Genomic DNA, 20,547 nt, shown 5'->3' on the forward strand with positions numbered 1-20,547 from the left:
TGCCGTGATGGCGTCACTCTCGTGCATGCACTGTTCATAGCACAGGACTCTGAAAGAACAGCACGGTTGGTCATTCCTTCAGAGCGCATGCGCCGTTGACCTTACCGGTGGATTCACAAGTAAATATCTACTAAACAGTGCACGTTTAGGAGATATTTACTGTACCTATAGGTAAGCCTTACTATAGGCTTACCTATAGGTAAAAATCATCCATAGGAGTTTACTCTCAGTTTAATTAAAAATGGAAACCCCTCTACTTGTACAGTCAAGAACACATGATACCATACTGAGTTGGCAGTAGTGAACTGGTTTGCTTAATTTTCATTAACAGTGGTTCTCTCCAAGAAAATTCAGTCAGTTATGTGATTCCTATACACAGAGAATGAAAATGCGTCATTATAAATGTGTTTTTATCAATGTTTGCTTTAAGCATAACTTGCCCTCATAGTTGGTGCAATTCATCATTTGAGTCCTATGCAGAGAGAATAGAAATGCTTATGTAAAAGTGCATTTTAAGAACATTATGTTTTAAGCATATCTGGCTTCTATAGCTGTATAAGTCCATCCTTTAACTCCTTTACACAAAAAAAGATACTTCAGTATAAAGGCGTTTTTTTTTTTATCCACGTTAGTTTTAAGCATAGCTGGCTCTTCTATTTTAAGATGAGCTTAATTGGACTCAAAAGAAGTTACCACTTCCTTCCTTTAATTGCTGATATACAAGCCACTACAAATAACTGGCATTAAGGTGAAATTACATTCTAAAAATAGTGCAATTTTTGGAAAAGCATAAAATACATTAAAGCAAAAAAAGTCAAGTTTGCCAGGCCAAAAAAAAAAACTTTAGATGTATCATCTAAACGTGGAGGGACATCTAACTATTTTCATTCTTTCACCTTGTTGAGTAAGTGACCTTATTTCCTACAGAGAAAAATAACCCAGTCAGCTTGTCAAAAATATCCACTATATATCTTCATGTAGCAAAAAGCATGACAGCATGCCTGACACAGACCTGTCTTGATAATAAGAATGAGGGTTTGAAAGAGACATTCATAATTGAAGGTGCCAGTGATCCTTTGTTTGTCATGGTAAGTCTGTCCGGTGTGACAAAATGGATTGATGAGAAAATTATAGTGAAACTCTCAGACACAAAATCTAATTTAATGTGCCAAGGTGGAAAAAAAATCAGGCCGAGTTAAATCAAGGTATAAGCATTAAGTTGACGGGATCTCTTGAGCTTGATAGATTGCGTTGGTCTTGTTTGAGTTATCATTGATGGTCCGTTTTTTGGGAAAGGAGAGTGTGAATTGTGGAGGAATAGGTGTCATGTCATTGCCAATACTCCTAAGTTTCTGTATTTTACGGCCTTCTGTCTTCTGGAATAAGGCGGGACTGGGTCGTAGTGGTACAGTCAAGGTGGATTCCCCAAGATGCAAGCTTTCCGACATGACATTCTGGCTGAAGATCTCCTCATCTTTTACATCAAATACAAAACTCTGACGTTTCAAGGTTGGAGGACTGAAATTCATAAATCTTACAGTTTTTACCTGCTAAATAATAAAAACACAAATTGTAAAAAGTGTTCAGAAAAAATGTAAGGCAAAAGCACATTCAAAATTATTCAATTTTCTTTATCTTTATGCATTTTCACTTCTCTCTGCAGAACTTAAAATATCAGTATTACAGGGTTCTGAAGATAAATCCTACTACTGCAGCATGGTTTGATGGCTCTCATTTTTTACATTCAACTAGAAAGCTGTTACTGGCTTCCCATAGAAGGTGCTGTTTTAAGACAGGAGATCTGCCTTGCAGTGAGATGTACAAGCTACCTGCCCCCCCGAAGCAGATTTTTCAGAGCTTGGCAGGATGTACTCATCGCCAGAAACAGATATTAAAAAAGGTAGCCCATTAAAATGGCATTTTCGAAGGTTGCTGTGACAACTACATACGTACTGTATTTGCTGGCGTATAAGACTACCTTTACGCTTAAAAAAACTGTCCAAAAAGCAGGGGTCGTCTTATACGCCGGGTCAGCTGCTCAGCTGCTCAGATGCCTGCTGGATGTGCCGTAATACTGTATGTAGCTTCGGCTACATACAGTATATACTGCTTAGCCAATCCCGGTGAGCGATGTATTCAAATGAATACAGGGCCTGCTCGGATTGGAGAAACAACCTCTGCCAAACCGATCGGATTGGCTTTGAGAGTCAGAGAGGCGTGGGCTGATGATGTTGCAGCCTCTGCCAATCCAAGCAGGCTTTGTATTCATTAATAGAATGCATTGCTCGCCATGATTGGCTCCAGATCCAGCAAAAAGGAAGAAGAATATGGCTTCAGCTCCAGCAAGAATGAAGAAGAATATGGCTCCAGAAGGAAGAAATATGAAGCATCGGAAGGGGGGTCGTCTGAAGCTGCGTACACACAATCAGACCATCCAATGAGAACGGACCGATGGACCATTTTCATCGGTTAACGGATGAAGCTGACTGATGGTCCGTCGTGCCTACACACCATTGGTTAAAAAAACGATTCTGTCAGAACGCGGTGACATAAAACACAACAAAATGTTGAAAAAAACGAAGTTCAAAGCTTCCAAGCATGCGTCGACTTGATATTGAGCATGCAAGGATTTTTTTACCGATGGTTGTGCCTACTAACGATCGTTTTTTTCCCATCGATTAGGAATCCATTGGTTAAATTTAAAGCAAGTTGGCTTTTTTTTAACCGATGGATAAATAACCTATGGGGCCCACACACGATCGGTTTTGACCGATGAAAACGGTCCATCAGACCGTTTTCCTCTGTTTAACCTACCGTGTGTACGAGGCCTTTTACGGTGAGTACAGGTAAAAAAATCTTTAAAAACTGTAAAATAAGGGGGTCGTCTTATATGCCTGGTCGGTAAATATGGTAAAATTTTAGGTGTGGTTATACTTTCATATATATATATATACATACATACACACACACAGTATCTCACAAAAGGGAGTACACCACTTTACATTTTTGTAAATATTTTATTATATCTCTTCATGTGACAACACTTAAGAAATTACACTTTGCCACAATGTAAAGTAGTGAGTGTACAGCTTGTATAAGAGCCGGTTCACACTGCGCGGCACGACTTCGGGGGCGACTCTGCAAGTCGTCCTGAAGACGACTTCAGAGGCGAGTAGCAAAATTACTTTTGTATAGAAGTCAATGCAAATCCCCCCGAGCCGCCCCCGAAGTCGCACAAGAACCTTTTTTTTTGCGTCGCTCCTATTAGAACGATTCTATTGCATAGAATGGGATGCGACTCGTCAGGCGGCTGAGCCCCCAGTGTGAACCAGCTCTAACAGTGTACATTTGCTGTCTGCTCAAAATAACTCAACACATAGCGATTAATGTCTAAACCGCTGGCAGCAAAAGTCAGTACACCCCTAAGTGAAAATGTCCAAATTGGGCCCAAAGTGACAATATTTTGTGTGGCCACCAATATTTTCCAGCACTGCCTTAACCCTCTTGGGCATGAATTCACCAGAGCTTCACAGGTTGCCACTGGAGTCCTCTTCGACTCCTCCATGATGACATCACATTGCTGGTGGATGTTAGAGACCTTGCGCTCCTCCACCCACCGTTTGAGGATGCCCCACAGATACTCATAAGTGTTTAGGTCTGGAGACATGCTTGGCTGGTCCATCAACTTTACCCTCAACTTCTTTAGCAATTCAGTGGTCGTCTTGGAGGTGTGTTAGGGGTCGTTATCATGTTGGAATACTGTCCTGCGGCCCAGTCTCCTAAGGGTACGCCTCACCTAGTTTCCACCACACACACTTGACACCATCTGAACCAAATACATTTATTTTCGTCTCATCAGACCACAGGACATTCAGGTAATCCATGTCCTTAGTCTGCTTGTCTTCAACAAACTGTTTGCAGGCTTTCTTGCGCATCATCTTTAGAAAAGGCTTCCTTCTGGGACGACAGCCATGCAGACAAAATTGATGCAGTGTGCGGCGTATGGTCTGAGCACTGACAGGCTGACCCCCCACCCCTTCAACCTCTGCAGCAATGCAGCACTGCTGGCAGCACTCATATGTCTATTTCCCAAGGACAACCTCTGAATATTATTCTTTTTTTTTTTCAGATCCTCAGAGAGTTCTGTGCCATGAGGTGCCATGTTGAACTTCCAGTGACCAGTATGAGAGAGTGAGGAAGATAACACCAAATTTTATACACCTGCTCCCCATTCACACCTGAGAATTTGTAACACTAATGAGTCACATGACATCTGGGAGGGAAAATGGCTATATGGGCCCAATTTGGACATTTTCACTTAGGGGTGTACTCATTTTTGTTGCAACACATTAATGGCCGCATGCTGAGTTGTTTTGAGGGGACAGCAAATTTACACTGTTATTCAAGCTGTACACTCACTAATTTATGTAGCAAAGTGTCATTTCTCCAGTGTTGTCACATGCAAAGATATAACAAAATATTTACAAAAATGTGAGGAGTATACTCTCTTTTGCCTGGTTTATTTGAGATCTCACAAATATGTGTGTATGACAATACAAACTGTAAGAGCCGGTTCACACTGGGGCGACTTGGGATCCGACTTGAAGTCGCCTCAAGTCGTCCCAAGTCGCGCTGTCGAGAAAAACAATGCAAGTGAATGGGAGCGGTGTTAATACACACGACTCGAGTCGCTCCGACTTCAAAAGAAGTTCCTGTACTACTTCAATCCGACTTGTAGGTGATTTGTACCCATTGATTTCAATGGAAGTCACCTCCAAGTCTGATCCAAGTCTAAACACTGTCTTAACTGAAGCGACTTTCCAGGAAGATAACATACATTTCTCAGGCAAACCTCTCCCTCCCCCTCCCTCCCCTAGAGCTGATTGTTGTTTGATTGGCCACTGGAAAGTCTCCTGTCCTGGAGAGGACTTCAAGTCGTGTTGTAAATTGCCCCAGATCGCCCTGTGGTTCATGCTCAAGTCGTGTCGGAGTCGCCTCTGAAAGTCGCGCTGGAAGTCGTGTCGCCCTAGTGTGAACCGACTCTTACCAGAAACCTAATTAACATGAGCCAATTATCTAATCATTTAACCAGACTAGGTGACTCAGTAATATGACCTTTCAGGTCAGCCTTGTCGTTTCCTAGCTCCCTAACTACAATCACATCATCATAAATATCAACACTGAACTCCTTCACACAATAGCAGAGTTAGTTAGCACAAACAATGGGTAAAAGACCCTTATGCCGCATACACACGATCGGTCCATTCGATGAGAACGGTCTGATGGACCGTTTTCATCAGTTAACCTCCCTGGCGGTATGATTATTTCAGAAAAAAGGTGCTGAAAGCGGTACCATTATTTGCAAGGAAATTTGGCGTTTTATACTGTAGGCCTGTAATTCTTAGGAATAACTTACTTAAATCTGACCAAACAAGAGTCTAGTAGGCATCCTGGGTATGACATTTTTTTAAAAACAAAATGATAAATTATAATATAATAAATAATTATAAATAATTATAACAAATAATAATATAATTCTAATAAAAATTATTCAATAATGTAATCAACTCAAAATCACTGAAATTTGCTCAGTTGCAAAATTGTTGCTGTCATTATTTTTTTTTTTTTATGACGAATTTCCCCACAAATCGCTATCGCTCAATTCTGCAAGTGATTATAAATTATTATCGCTGTTTTCTAGCTGCTCTAAAACAATTTTTGACATAAAGGGACACTTTTGGTTGCTATGGACAATCTACAGTTTGCAGGGAGAAAGAACCGTTTTTATTATGTAAAAGAACATGTAGGGCACTGGGCAGACCACTAGGGACAAGGGGGTGTGTGTATTTTTTTACATACAGTACTGTAATCTAGAAGATTACAGTATACTGTATGTAATGTGTTTGTTTACTTTTTTGAATTTGGCACCAATCTCCGCCCCCGTGCGTCGTAACATCGCAAGGAACGGAGATCGACGGTACACGGGGACACTGTGTGAATCGAGCGAGGTCCCACTCGCTCACACAGCGGGGTGGCATCGCTGGATCCAGGAACAAGGTAAGCCAGCGCGCGCTGCAGGCTCTGCATAGCTACCCCGAGCATGACTCGGGGATACCGATTTTAGCACAAAAAATCCACCCCGAGTCACGCTCAGGAAAACCGCCAGGGGGGTTAATCGATGAAGCTGACTGATGGTCAGTCGTGCCTACACACCATCGGTTAAAAAAACGATTGTGTCAGAATGCGGTGACGTAAAACACAACAACGTGCTGAAAAAAACTAATTTCATTGCTTCCAAGCTTCCAATGGTCGTGCCTACTAACGATCGTTTTTTTTCTATCGGTTAGGTATCCATCGGTTAAATTTAAAACAAGGGCGTAAAATGAAGGATGGATGGCCGCACTCCAAACCAAACAGGTTGTCTTTATTTAAACGAACAGCAAAACATACCAGATCACAGCAACAGAAACAGGAGGATAACCGACGTTTCGCACTGACTTAGTGCTTATTCATTAGACTTATTTACAATAAACACATTATAGCAGACAACAGACAGACAGTTGGCTGGAGTTGATGACATCAACATCTGCTATGAGTCCCAACAGTATGAAGCAGTCACTATTTCTAATATGGCATATACAAGGTTCCCAGAATTTACGTGTCTTGGGGGGGACATAGATTTTAATCCAAAGTAACATTACTTCAAGGGTCCCCAGGCATACACTTCACAAAGAGTAGTGTTCCCTTAAAACCCAGGGCCCATAATAAGTAGACAAGAGGCTAGCATTCAGTCCCCTCCAAAAGCCTCTGTCCCGGGTGAGTCTATCATAATGGTACAGGGCATTTAAACTCAGTCAACACAAACTATTTTTTAATACTTATGCTGCTAGCATCAGTAAATACTGTATATGGAAAGGTACAGTATATTTGCTTGCTTTAAATTTTTTAAATTTCTTCAGTTGCTTCTTGATTTCTGGCCTAAGCCAAAACGATATCATACATCCTAGTTCTCATACGCATTTTTTATCTTTAATCTGGAGAGGGGAGGAGGGGCTTTCTCAGCTAAGCATACCCTCCTGTCTTCATATGTGAGCTAAGGAAAGATGGATTCTAGGAAGTACATTGTAAGTGCTACATGTATCACCTGTTCTTATTGAAGATGGTTGCAGCTAGAAATGCTAGGGGGGTGTTTTTGAAAGTGACTTCTTAACAAAATAAAGGATGGAAACATGGATGGATGGGTAAGCTTGCTTTTAATATTATAAATGAATTACACAGTGCTCAGATACAGTTTAGTCCATTTTAAAAAGGCAAGGTGCACAGTGGTGTATACATCACAGCTCTGACATTCTTAGAGGCATCAATTGCTACTTGAGCTTTTGAGCTCTGTAAACACAGGCTTTTTTCACAAATCAGGTAAATGTAGCTCAAAATGTATACGTAGCATAAAACTAGATTAAAGCAATTAAAGTTACCTGCTGGTCACACACTGGTTTAAATAGTAACACAGAATATTCATTTTCAATATTCATAATTAACTAATGAAAAAAAAAATCTTAGCCCAGACTGTGATAAAGAAAATATCTACTTAATCAGTATACATCACCTTTAAAGGGGGTTTAACTTAACTTTGAGCTCAATTTCATATTGCAACTTTATCTAAATCAGGGATGCCCAACCTTTTGAAGAGCGAGGGCCACATGAGCGACTTGGTAACTGGTCGCGGGCCACAATAAGTGGAGCGGATGGAAGACAGAATCTGTGTCTGCTCTGTATATGCAGAACGGACACGGACACAGCCCACTCTACTCTGTGGGCCCTCCCATCCAATACAACCAGATGGAAGGGGACAGATCTGCCTCTACATAGAAATGAATGGAGTGTCTAGGTGGGTTGAACCGATCATGTGAAATGGGCCTAAGGCTGCTTTCACATGGGTCGGCAACCTGTGGTCTGGGCTTGCGAACCTGCTATCCCAAAGCAGGAGGCCGCGGGCCACATCAGAGGGCTCTGCGGGCCACATGTGGCCCCCGGGCCGCTGGTTGGGCACACCTGATCTAAATGATCAACCTAATGCCAGTGTCACAGGTCTGTTGACCACAGCCTGAGAATGCCCATCCAAATCCTGGCTGGGTTTACTGAGGAACGGAGTTTAGGGAACCAGTGGTTTTAGGGAGCCAGTGGCTCCTGATGGTGAAGATGGGTTGGCTGTTTTCCGCTCATAGGTCACTAACAGAGTTACTACCAACAAAGACAAGGTGAGCAAAAAGCTCAGATGAGGTCATGATGATCACTGGAATGAAGAGCGGCAGATCAGTACCATACACAGGCTACAAGTGACTAAGTACAGAACAATGTACAAGATTCCAGAAACAGGTTATGGCTTAACGTAGAAAGTTTCCAGGGACGGGTAAGAAAAGTGAACAGCACAATTTCCAAGGACGGGCTACTGCTGAGCGTGCAGGATTTCTGGGACATGTGATCTGAGTTCACAGCAGAACTTCCAGGGACAGCAGCCTGTTCATTGTGCAGGATTTCTATGGACAGATGAGCATAGTGCTCAGAAGAACTTCTAGGGACCAGGAATCACAAAGTATAGGGCTTGGTGCCACATGGATAAATGTTGCTCAGGCAAGGATGGTTGATCTGAGCACAGCTAGAGTAGTGTCACCGATTGTCATGCTATGCAAAAACTAGTCCTATATAAAACATAAGGAGAAATCAGGAAGTGTCTAAGGCTATCAGACTAGTGTAGAAGTCAGGCGAGAACAGACCATCGGTCAATAGGACCATAGGTGATAGTTTACAGCCATAGCAAGGTAGGAGAAGTCCACAAAAAAAAAAAAAAAAAACACTCCCATTGCATTTTTAACCATGGCCATCTTTAGTAAGGGCAGGTGATTCTTGTAGCATTTATTTCTGAGAATCCATCTGCCCTTAGCACAGGCATGCAGGCAGGAGGGTGTGCTTAGCTAAGAAAACCCCTCCTGAAGACTCCCGGGATGAATGATATAATTTGCCTAGGCCTAGAAACCAGGAAGTAGCTAAAGAAATGTAAAAAAAAAAAATTAAATACCATTTTATCTATTTACTAATGCTAGCAGCATGAGGATTACAAATAGTAAATTTTGATTGAGAGAGTGAAGTTCTGCTTTAAAGAGGAAGTAAACCCAAAAATATTTTTCCTGTAAAAAAAAAACCCTGCAGGAAAAAGGCATAGCATACTAGCTCATTATGTGGCACTTACTTGAGATCGAAGCCCCCAAAGCGCTCCTCGTTCCCCTCTGCCGCCATGTCCCCTCGAAGCGCCTTCCTTGTATCACCGCTCCGGCGCTTTGACTGGACGGAGCGGCGATGACGTCACTCCCGCGCATGCGCGCGGAACCGACAGATCCCCGCACATGCACGGGTTTCTGGCTTTATCCCATTCAGAAAAACAGCACGCTCAGTGCGCCTGTGCCGCTGTCTACGGCGCACATGTAATCAAAAGATGGGCACTTCATACATTAATGTATCCACCTGAAACCACCTTCCTTGATGCGTTTCAACACTACAGTCTTGCTCAAGGATAGGGGAAGTGAGCAAGACAGTAATGGTGAAATGCATCAAGAAAGGTGGTTTTGGGTGGAGACATTAATGTATGGAGTTTTTAACTTTTTATGAATTAAAAAAAAGAAGAACTTCATATTGGAGTGGGGCTTATATTTACTTTTGATTGAGAGTGGAGATGGGCTGTGGTAGCTAGCACCTGGATTGTCTGTGTGGATTGAAATAAGCAAGTCTGAAGCGGAGCCTTGGGTTTGGGTATATTTCTATTGTTTTTTATATTTATATTTGTTTTTATTTACACATCTAGGCAGCAAGTGGAGCTACTGGACATTTTCACATGTTATCCAGATAATCCTTAGCAGCTCTTTAAGGAAAAACACTGCTTACAGAGTTCAATAGCTCAAAAACGTAACATCACCATAAAAAGTATCCCACATTTTAAAGTAAACCTTCCCTCCCTGAACCTAATCCTAACCTTAAACTAAATCCCTCTAATCGTTAACCCTAAACTTTACACAATATGGGCCAGATTCACAAATGAGATACAATGGCGTTTCTCCTGATACGCCGTCGTATCTCTGTTTCTATCTATGCGACTGATTCATAGAATCAGTTACGCATAGATATCCCTAAGATCCGACAGGTGTAATTGTTTTACACTGTCGGATCTTAGGATGCAGTACCGCGGCCGCCGCTGGGGGGAGTTTGCGTCGTAAACCAGCGTCGGGTATGCAAATTAGGAGTTACGGCGGATCCACGACGGTTTTTCGCGTTCGCTACGTCGCCGCTAGTATAGTTTCCCGTCGCAAAGTTACACTTTTTTTTTGGTGCCTTAACCAAGTCCTAACACAAAACAAACAGTTATATAAACAGTCATTGATGGGCTGCTCAGGGAGATGAGAGAGAGATGACAGACACTCACATTACTTCACAGTTGGGTTCATTTGTAGGTTTGTCAGTCAGAGGGAGACTGGTGCCATTATTACATAAGTGGTGAAGTGGGCAGTGTATGCATTGGCTAAGACTTACTAAAACTGGCACACACAGAATCTGGTGCAGTTTTTCATAGTAAACAATCAGCTTCTAGGATTTATTGTCAAAGCTTAAAGCGGGGTTCCGGGCATAGATTACATTTTTTTTGCAAGTTAAAATTAATTACTGTATTTATTGGCGTATAACACTCACTTTTTTACCCTGAAAATAGAGGGTAAACTGTGCCTGCGTGTTATACGCAGGGGGCCGTGGTAAGTTTTTTTCCTGAAACTTCCCTCTCAAAGTTAGGGTGCATGTTATACGCCTGTGCGTGTTATACGCCGATAAATACAGTACATTAAACATTCCATTAAACATATTAATAGCTCCCCAATCGATCAGGAAATCATTGTAATCACTTGCCTTATATCCTCCAGCTCATGTTGTGCCCATTTCCATCATATGTGTGAGCATCTAAAGCCCAGTTCCTGTTTCTTCCTTGTTTTCGGGGAGAGGTGCAGGCTGGATAACCAGCATGCACCTCTCGATCCTGTGCATGCTCAGTAGAACGGCGCTCGTAAAGCAGTTTGTTTGGTTTGTTGTCATGACAAGGGCAGTGACGGACGAACGTCCCGAACCGTTGTTATGACGTGGTTCTTCCCTTTAGGTACAGATTTTTAGGTACAGTAATGTCCAGAGACTCCTGGGAAATGAGTGTCATAATTTCCCAGGAGGCAATGGGGTCTTAGGACAGGAAGTTGAACCACGAGGACTAGGAGCTAGGCACATTTTTTTACATTAAAGGCAAGCTGTTCATAGAAAGTTCAATTTTAGGGTGGAACTCCGCTTTAAGTGAACAAGCTGAAGTTAGAAGCCAATTGGTTACTATGCACAGCTGCACTGGATTCTGTGCGTCAGTTTTAGCAAATCTCCCCCAGTATGTATCTTTACAGTGCCTCTGTTAATATCCAGGGCTGTTAAGATCTTTTAGCAATATACTCCACTTTCTCCCATTGCTATGCTGTCAGCAAACTGAAGTCCATGAGGCTGACTCCATCATCTTAAATGAGTAGTTGTAGTTTCAAGAGAACAAACCTGCTTATGTATTATTTAGGGTGGATTAATTAACCCTTTACAACATTTTGTAGAGTATTTACCTTTTCAGGGCCACTTTTAGGTGTGTCAGGCTTCACCAAAATTGATGGAGGAGCAGAAATCGGAGGTCTAAGTGTTGAATTGTTTCTGGTTATCAGCTCCTTGGGCTCCAAAGCAATTGAACTGGCAGCAGAATATCTTCTATAGTCCACAGGTCTACTGACAATGGGTAGAACATCATACAGTGAATTTGGCCTGGTTCGGGTCTCAATACTGGCTCCTACATTGGAATGAGAAGCATTGATGATGATCTGCTGAGGCTGAGTAACCATGGAGAGTGTTCTGGTGATGGTGCCCACAGGCTGGGATCCTGAACTGCTTTGTACAGTCTTTTGAGGAGGCAAATCTGGTAAAACATACAGGTTGGTATTAATTTTATTCCGCCTTAGGACTCAAAATAATTTTACACACAAAAGACCTCAGTAGAATATACAAGAGCCAGGAACACAGGGTGCTTAAACATAGTTAGCCAGATTCAGAGAAACTTATGATGGCGAATCAGTAGATACGCCGTCGTAAGTCCGAATGAGCGCCGTTGTATCTTTGCACGCATTCTTAAAATGAGATACGCCTCACTGTTGCTAAGATACGACCGACGTAAGTCTCCTACGCCGTCGTATCTTATGTGCATATTTACGCTGGCCGCTAGGGAATATGTAAATGAGCAAGATACGCCGATTCACGAACGTACTTGCGCCCGTCGCTGTAATCTACGTCCTTTACGTAAGGCGTTTTTCCGGCGTAAAGTTAAACCACTAAAAAGCTGGTCTAAGTCGTTTAGGGTATGGATGTCGGAAGTGCCGTCGGATTTTACGTTGTTTACGTAAGTCATACGTGAATGGGGCTGGGCGTAAGTGAGGTTTCATGTCGTACGCATTGTGACTTTGTATCGTAGGGAGTATTTGCGACGTGATTCTGAGCATGCGTGCGCATGCGCCGTTCGTTCGGCCATGCATTCACATGGGGTCACGATTCATTACAATACAACACGCCCACTACCAGCCTACTTTGAATTACGCAGGCTTACGCCGGCCCATTTACGCTACGCCGCCGTAACTTAGGAAACTTTGTGAATACTGTACTTGCCTCGCTATGTTACGTCGGCGTAGCGCATATGAGATGCGCTACGCCCGCTGAAACATACGCCGCTCTAACTGAATCCGGCTAAGTCTTTTCATTTTTTATGTCTGGAAAAGGGAGATGAGATGTACTATGTATATGTCGCCAGGTATTGTATGCACTGTTTGTCAAAATGCAGTGACCCCCCTTCTCTCAGGACAGTGACCCCCCTTCTCTCAGGACAGTAACCCCCCTTCTCTCAGGACAGTGACTTCCCTTCTCTCAGGACAGTGACCCCCTCCTCTCAGTACAGTGACCCCCCCCCCAGCTAGTACCGACAGACACTCCCCGAGTGGTGTGTCCCACGAGTGCGGGCTCCTCCTCTGTGGGTGTAAACAGAGGAGGGCCACCGCCGGGTGTACCAAGATGGCCGCGGCTCCGGCCTTTCCTAATGTTACGGCGGCGGCTCCGGAGCTAGGCCAAAGCCGCGGCCTTTCCTAGCGTTATGGTCGCGGCTCCGGAGGTAGGCCGAAGCCGCGGCCATAACATTAGGAAGGCTGCGGCTTCGGCCTAGCTCCGGAGCCGCCGCCGTAACATTAGGAAAGGCCGCGGCTTCGGCCTAGCTCCGGAGCCGTGGCAATCCGCGGATCACAGTGTGTTCCGATCCGAAGGGGGTGACCCGTTCGGATCACGGATCAACTGTGATCCGTTGCACCCCTACTCAAAACCGACGGTTAGTACGCAAAAGCATCGGTTCAAAACCCGCGCATGCTCAGAATCAAGTCGATGCATGCTTGGAAGCATTGAACTTATTTTTTCTCAGCATGTCGTTGTGTTTTACGTCACCGCGTTGGACTTGATCGTTTTTTTAACTGATGGTGTGTAGGCACATCAGACCATCAGTCAGCTTCATCGGTTAACCGATGAGAACGGTCCTTCGGATGGACCGACCGTGTGTACGCGGCCTAAGCGTTCAGGTTCTCTATCATACTGATGCTTGCCCATATGTCTTACAACATGAAGGGATATATTTCATTGGTGAAAAAGAAATAGAATCTGTTTTAAATTTTTCCTTAAAAAAACAATAGAAAAAAACAATCTTCTGTGGGGAAGTCCATCGGTCAAAAATCAACGCATTCTCAGAATCAAGTCGACGCATGCTCGGAAGCATTGAACTTCATTTTTCTCAGCAAGTCGTAGTGTTTTACGTCACCGCGTTGGACACGATCGGATTTTTAACCGATGGTGTGTAGGCAAGACTGATGAAAGTCAGCTTCATCGAACATCCGATGAAAAAATACATCGGATTAGATTCCATCAGATATCCGATCGTGTGTACAGGGCTTAACAGTTACCACTATTGTGACTCTATTAAAGGCCGGGTTCACACTGTTACAATAAACGTTCTGACTTTGGGAGTACATGTAAATGAATGATTCCCTATTAGAGCCGTCTTAACTGGTCCGACACAAGTCGGTCTGACTTTGAAAAAGGTTCCTGCACTACTTTGGTCTGACTTTTTTCCTACTTCAGCCCATTGAATATCATTGAAGTCAGATCAATGTTGGATCCTTGTCCTAACCCTCTGACTTGTGACATCCGACATGGGGCCAGATTCACAAATGAGATACGACGGCATTTCTCCTGATACGCCGTCGTATCTCTGTTTCTATCTATGCGACTGATTCATAGAATCAGTTACGCATAGATATCCCTAAGATCCGACAGGTGTAATTGTTTTACACTGTCGGATCTTAGGATGCAGTACCGCGGCCGCCGCTGGGGGGGGTTTGTGTCGTAAACCAGCGTCTGGTATGCAAATTAGGAGTTACGACGGATCCACGACGGATTTTCGCGTTCGCTACGTTGCCGCTAGTCTAGTTTCCCGTCGCAAAGTTAGTCGTTTTTTTTGGTGCCCTAACTTTAGTCAGCAAGCGTATTGCTGTCTAAAGTATGGCCGTCGTTCCCGCGTCAAAATTCAAAATTTAACGTCGTTTGCGTAAGCCGTCCGGGAATACGGAAGTACGCTACGCGCGTCGCAGTTCAAAAAAATGACGTCACAGCGCGCAAAGCACGGCGGGAGTTAAGAAACGGAGCATGCGCAGTAGGTCTGCCGGCGTAGTTTTCATCGCAAGTGCTTGGTGAATCAGGCACTTGCGATGAAAAATTGCGGCGGTGTAACGTATCTAGGATACGTTACGCCGCCGCGATTCTACGTGAATCTGGCCCATGGTGTCTACAGTAGCAGTAAAAGGAATTTATGTCACACTGGGATTGTTTTGATCGGTTAAAGGACAAGTCAGACTATTTCAAATTCGGAGCAAAATCTTATCTTGTTCATTCAAGTCGGACGGAAGTAGGGCCAAAGTAGGTCCGAAGTTGCAGGGCAAAGCAGGATGACAGTCGTACAACAGTTGTGGCGTACCAGTGTGAACCCGGCCAGACTGAGTATTCTTCTCAGATCACTGACAGGTTTTAGCAAAAATATATGACCCGAAGCACCCTTATGAATTATTAGTTCTGGATTATGTTTGTAAATTGCCCATAACCTTTTAGCATTCTTTAATTAATAAAAAAAAGTGCCAGTTCACCAGATTAGAACCCTTAAAGACTGGATCACAGGAATAAACTGGGGGAACTGCGATAGATGGAACAGATATTTAATCTTCCAAGAGTTTTAACCATTAGATTTGTTTTGTGTTTTTCTGTCTCAGTTTTACAGAAAGCCAGACTAACCTATGCAATTTCAATAAATACAGTTATTTCATAACTAACTTTTCTTTAAGCTGCCGTTCCTCCGTCGAAGTGGCACAGGTATCAGGGAAGAGGAGGGCGTGATGTTTTTTTTAACTGGTTCCACCACAGCAGTTGGCAAATGAAAAGGCCTAAAGGGTCTAGTGATGCCAGTTTCTGACAGGCTGCTTTGTGAAGACACAGAGACATTGCTGGAAATCCATTTCGTCTGCTGGGCAGGGAACCTTGCATCAGCAAAGTTTGAAGGTTTCTTGCTATAAAACAGAAAATACACACATTAGTTAACATCCCCTTTAATCAAAGGCAAACGTTTAGGACTTCATAATATACACCTAAAGATTAGCAACAAAAGAGACTGGTGTGGACTGGTGTAATACAGCAATAGTCAATCCTACCTAAGCTTTGCCAAACCGCAGATGAGTAGATAAAGTTTCTGGATATCACCATGTCTATCACAGGTAGGGATGAGCCGAACATACCCGGGTTCGGTTCGCACCAGAACGTTCGAACAGACCGACCGTTCGTGCGAACATTTAGAACCCCATCGAAGTCTATGGGACTCGAACGTTCGAATTCAAAAGTGCTCATTTTAAAGCCCAATATGCAAGTTATTGTTGGAAAACGTCTTTGAGAACCCGGGTCTTGCCCCAGGGAACATGTATCAATGGAAAAAAAAGTTGTAAAAACTGTAGTTTTTTCTTGAGCAGCGATTTTAATGATGCTTAAAGTGAAAAAAAAAAAAATTCCTTTAAATATGGTACCTGCTGGGTGTCTAAAGTAGTGGCACATGTTTAGAAATGTCCCTGCACAACATGAGATTACTCTCAGAAAAAAGTAATTTAATACTGCCTGCGGCTATAATGTAATGTTTGGTCCCTGCAATATGGATAAAAATCATTGAAAAAAATAGCATGAGTTTCCCCGCCACCACTCCCCCCAGGTCATTACAAGACCCAGTGCCGATCCTGACCTCCCTGGGGCCCTAAGCAAAATGACATGGCACATTAAAAATGAGAAGCGGGGGGGGGGGGCCCTGACGACAGTGACATGTCACATTTAAGAAAGTTGAGAAGCGGGGGGAGGGGGTGTTCTGCTGTCGGAAATGACTCAGCCAGCAAGTCTAGAAGCGGGGTGAGGGGGCGAAAATTACTTCTCACCAGGCGGGGCCTCTAATTTGGGGGGCCCTTTGCGGCTTTGCGGGGCCCTAAGCGGCTTGCATAGTGAGCCTATAGCGAGGATCGGCCCTGACAAGACCGTTTGAACAGCAGTATACAGGCGGTGCAAACAAGATAAGGACTGTAGGTTTCTTAAGTAGAATCAGAACCATGTCATACTTTGCTCCTGCATATTGCACAATTTCCTAAAGAGACCCTCAACAAACTACATGACACTTGTGCCACTGATGTTCCAGTGGTGGTGGCCCGTGAGACTGTCCATACAGGCTTGGCCCCCCAAAGTGCCAGTGCTGTGTGGCAACAATATGTCGATTATTTTAGGGGTGGGGGGGCCATTACAATGCCAGATCTTGGCTCAATAAATTATTTTTTGGGGAAAGAAAAATTCTAGAAAAAAGGGGGGTTGCCATCCGGGGCCCCCTTTGAACAAATTCTGTGAAGAACTCCTGTTCTCTGAAGGCCTCCATTATTTCTGCAAGTCAAAATGTATCAAAAAAACCTAATATCAGTCAAGCCTTAGCTTTCTCCCCATATCAAACCCACAAACTCATCCACTGATCATGAAGTCCAAAAATCAAGTTTCGTATCGTCGTACTGCATGATCGTTTTCACGACGTTTTCTACAGACTGCGAATGACGTTCTCACTCACGCAATATCCCTTTATACACTATTAAATAGCCCACGTGCAGTAACAGCTAATGCGTTTATGGGCAATTAAATAGAACACGTCCACTAACACTGAGTACTATGTTTAGGTGTAAACTAAACACTATTATGCAGGCAATACAACACGTTAGAGCACTGCATCTAGCACAATCTACTGCCTAACAATAGGAATAGCTGATCTAGCTAAGCTATACAGTGTATAAATATATGTACAACGCTAGGATGTATATATATCCTCTACACACTGTAAATGTAACTAAACTGACTAGCCTGCCTGCTCTATCTATCTATCTATCTATCTATCTATCTATCTATCTATCTATCTGGTAGAAAAGACACTGTGTCTCTATCTATCTCTCTAACTGTCTGACTGTTCTTTTCTTTAACAAAGCTGGAACACACTACACGCGGCCGCCTTACAGGCGGCCTTATATAGTGTGGGGCGTGTACTAAACCCCCTGAGCCATAATTGGCCAAAGCCACCCTGGCTTTGGCCAATTGTGGTTCTTCGTTTTTTGCGCCTTGTGATTGGCCAAGCATGCAGGGTCATGGTGCATGCTTGGCCAATCATCAGCGCGCAACGCCGCAGTGAATTATGGGCCAAAGCGCGTCACTCGAATTTGGCGCGAACGACACGTTTTGTTCGAAATTCGCCGAACGTACGAACAGACGATGTTCGAGTCGAACATACGTTCGAGTCAAACACAAAGCTCATCCCTAATCACAGGTTGCGTGTTTGTTGTGGAGTGAAGAGGATACTGACACTATTGCTGTAGTTACCATGTAGGCAGGTTACTCCCTGCTCTTCTAGTCAGTCCCGGGTGATGCCCTGTATAAACACCTGGGGGGATGGACGGGAGAAGGAGGTGCCAGCGCCAGACTGCATATATTGCAGAGCCTCTAATGGCGCCAGTGCCTGATGGTTTAGTCCGCCCACTGAGACAGACTCACTGGAAACCTCCAGGTTGACAAGCCCGCCAGATAGAGCTGGAAAAAGGTGCCCTGGAAGCCGCATTGGTGTGGTGAGGAGAGCGGCTCCCCCTTTGTTTAGGCAAATCTTATTTGCCATGTTTTTTTTCTTCCACAAAGCTTACATTGCCTTATATGACTACATGGCTCGTGTTGGTAAACACTGCAGTCACGTGATTGGTTGAGGGGCGCTCTTTGTGACGTCACAGTAGGAAGTAGCAGTCAAAAGGTGGTATAGAGAGCTCTAGCCATTGGTAGTCGTCATTTGTTAAAGGACTTTGCAGAGAGCATGCGTTTTTTCTTTTACTGTTCATAATATTGCATATAGCCTTATATTAATCTAATCTGATGAGGAAAAACTCCACCCAAGACTAAAAGAAGAGCTTCTAAGTGAAGTTTTATTTTAAAATCTGGACTTTTTTCTTATAATTGCAAAAACTGAATTTACAAGAATGGAAAACAGAGAATGCATGCAGTGTGTGTGTGTGTGTGGGGGGGGCAAATCAGAGAGCAGCAATGTAGGAGAGAGGAGGATGCTGCCCTCATCAATTATCTGAGGGGCCTGGCAGCAGAGGAGAGGGTCAGGCAGAGGAATGAGCAATGTAGGAGAGAGGAGAATGCTGCCCACCTAAATTATTTGGGGGGCATGGCAGCAGAGGGGGGGGGGCAGACAGAGGAAGGGGCAATGTAGGAGAGAGGAGAATGCTGCTCACCACAATTATTTGAGGGGCCTGGCAGCAGAGGGGGAGATAGACGGGCAGAGGAAGGAGCAATGTAAAAGAGAGAACAATGCTGCCCCAAGAATGGTCTGAGGATCCTGGCAGTAAAGGTGGAGAACGGCAGGCAGAAGAAGGGGCAATATAGGAGAGAGGAAAGTGCTGTCTACCTCATACATTTAAAGGAGATGACAGCAGAGGAGGAGAGGAAAATAGAAAAGGACAGAAAGAGGAAGGAGCAATGTAAGAGAGACGAGAATGTTGCCCACCTCAATTATCTGAATGGCCTAGCAGCAGAGGAGGAGAGGGACAGGCAGAGGAAGGGGCAATGTAGGAGAGTGGCGAATGTTGCCCACCTCAATTACCTGAGGGGCCTGGCAGCAGAGGGGGAGATGGACAAGCCATGGAAGAAGAAAAGTAGGAGAGAGAAGAATGCGGCCCACCTCAATTATCTGAGTGGCAGTGGGGGCAGTTACAAGCACTAATATAAAATTAAATGAGGAGACAATAATGTTGCATCAAGAAATTAGAATGCAATAAAAAATTCACTATCATTACATGTTTCACTGCAAAGCAAAAAATGCTTGAGTACCAATTTTCAGGGCAGTTTATTATAGGGAATGAACTGTAAGGTCATGATGCTCAACATAAATAGTTACTTCAAAATTTTTTCCCGTTTTTAAAACTTACCTTTTGAGCACCTAAAGAGTATTTATCAAATGTATGCAAAGAGAACGTGTCTGTTGCCCATGCCAATTCCATTTTTGTGTTTTTCTTTCTTTCTAACTTTCGCTAAAAAAATGGCAGCTAAACATTGATTGAGTAATATGAACGCCACATTTTTTCTTTCAGACACTTTGGATAAATGAGACCTATTGACTGTTTGCATCATGCTTCCAGTAAAACCCAAATCTACTGCCACAAGGCATACATCCATTTTTCATCGGCTGTGAACAATATTTACTTTTCATTCTTAATGTGCATCATTTTTAATATATATGTACTGTATTACATAATGTATCAGACATTGATTTTTCTGCTGGAAAGATTTAAATTTATAGCAGCAGGGAAAAGTGTGAGCAGAAAATTATGTAAACATTGCCCCATCAATAATATAGATTTAATGAAAGCATTTACATTATAGTTCTGTACTACATTTATTTATGTGTTGTTGTGTTTAGATCTATTATTTTAATGTCAGTACTTTCTTTAATGCTTTATTTGTACTAACCAATCATACTTTCACGTTCAGTGACAATAAACCACTTCTCTCTGACAATGACAGCCAGGTTGAAAATCTGCCCCTTCTTTATAGCAAAGGGACCTGCTGCCATTTCTCATAGCTCCCACCTGTCCCTGATTTTAAGGGACTGTCCCTGATTTGGAGCAATATCCCTCTGTCTCTCTTTCCTCCTCATTTGTCCCTCATTTTAGTCTAATCTATGTAGTTGAATATAAAATGCACTATTTATCTATCAAAAAGTGTTTCCCAGTGCTAAACCTTTCATCCAATTTCTAAATGGCTGCATTT

The 20,547-nt window shown here is 43.3% G+C and overlaps 1 protein-coding gene across 3 annotated transcripts in view; it reads right to left on the minus strand.

Moving 5' to 3' along the window:
- Positions 1-393: 393 nt before the first annotated feature.
- Positions 394-20,547, minus strand: part of SH3RF2 (SH3 domain containing ring finger 2) — a 201,161-nt gene continuing 181,007 nt past the window's right edge. For all 3 annotated transcript variants that reach the window (XM_040344589.1, XM_040344586.1, XM_040344588.1), the window contains 3 exons: positions 15,511-15,743; positions 11,679-12,022; positions 394-1,550 (listed from right to left, as the gene is read on the minus strand). In XM_040344589.1, the coding sequence (XP_040200523.1) occupies positions 1,215-1,550; positions 11,679-12,022; positions 15,511-15,743 (913 nt within the window). In that variant the 3' untranslated portion in view covers positions 394-1,214. The remainder of the gene's footprint in view (positions 1,551-11,678; positions 12,023-15,510; positions 15,744-20,547) is intronic.

This window comes from Rana temporaria, chromosome 3, assembly GCF_905171775.1.
Source record: "Rana temporaria chromosome 3, aRanTem1.1, whole genome shotgun sequence".
NCBI classification, from domain to species: domain Eukaryota; kingdom Metazoa; phylum Chordata; class Amphibia; order Anura; family Ranidae; genus Rana; species Rana temporaria.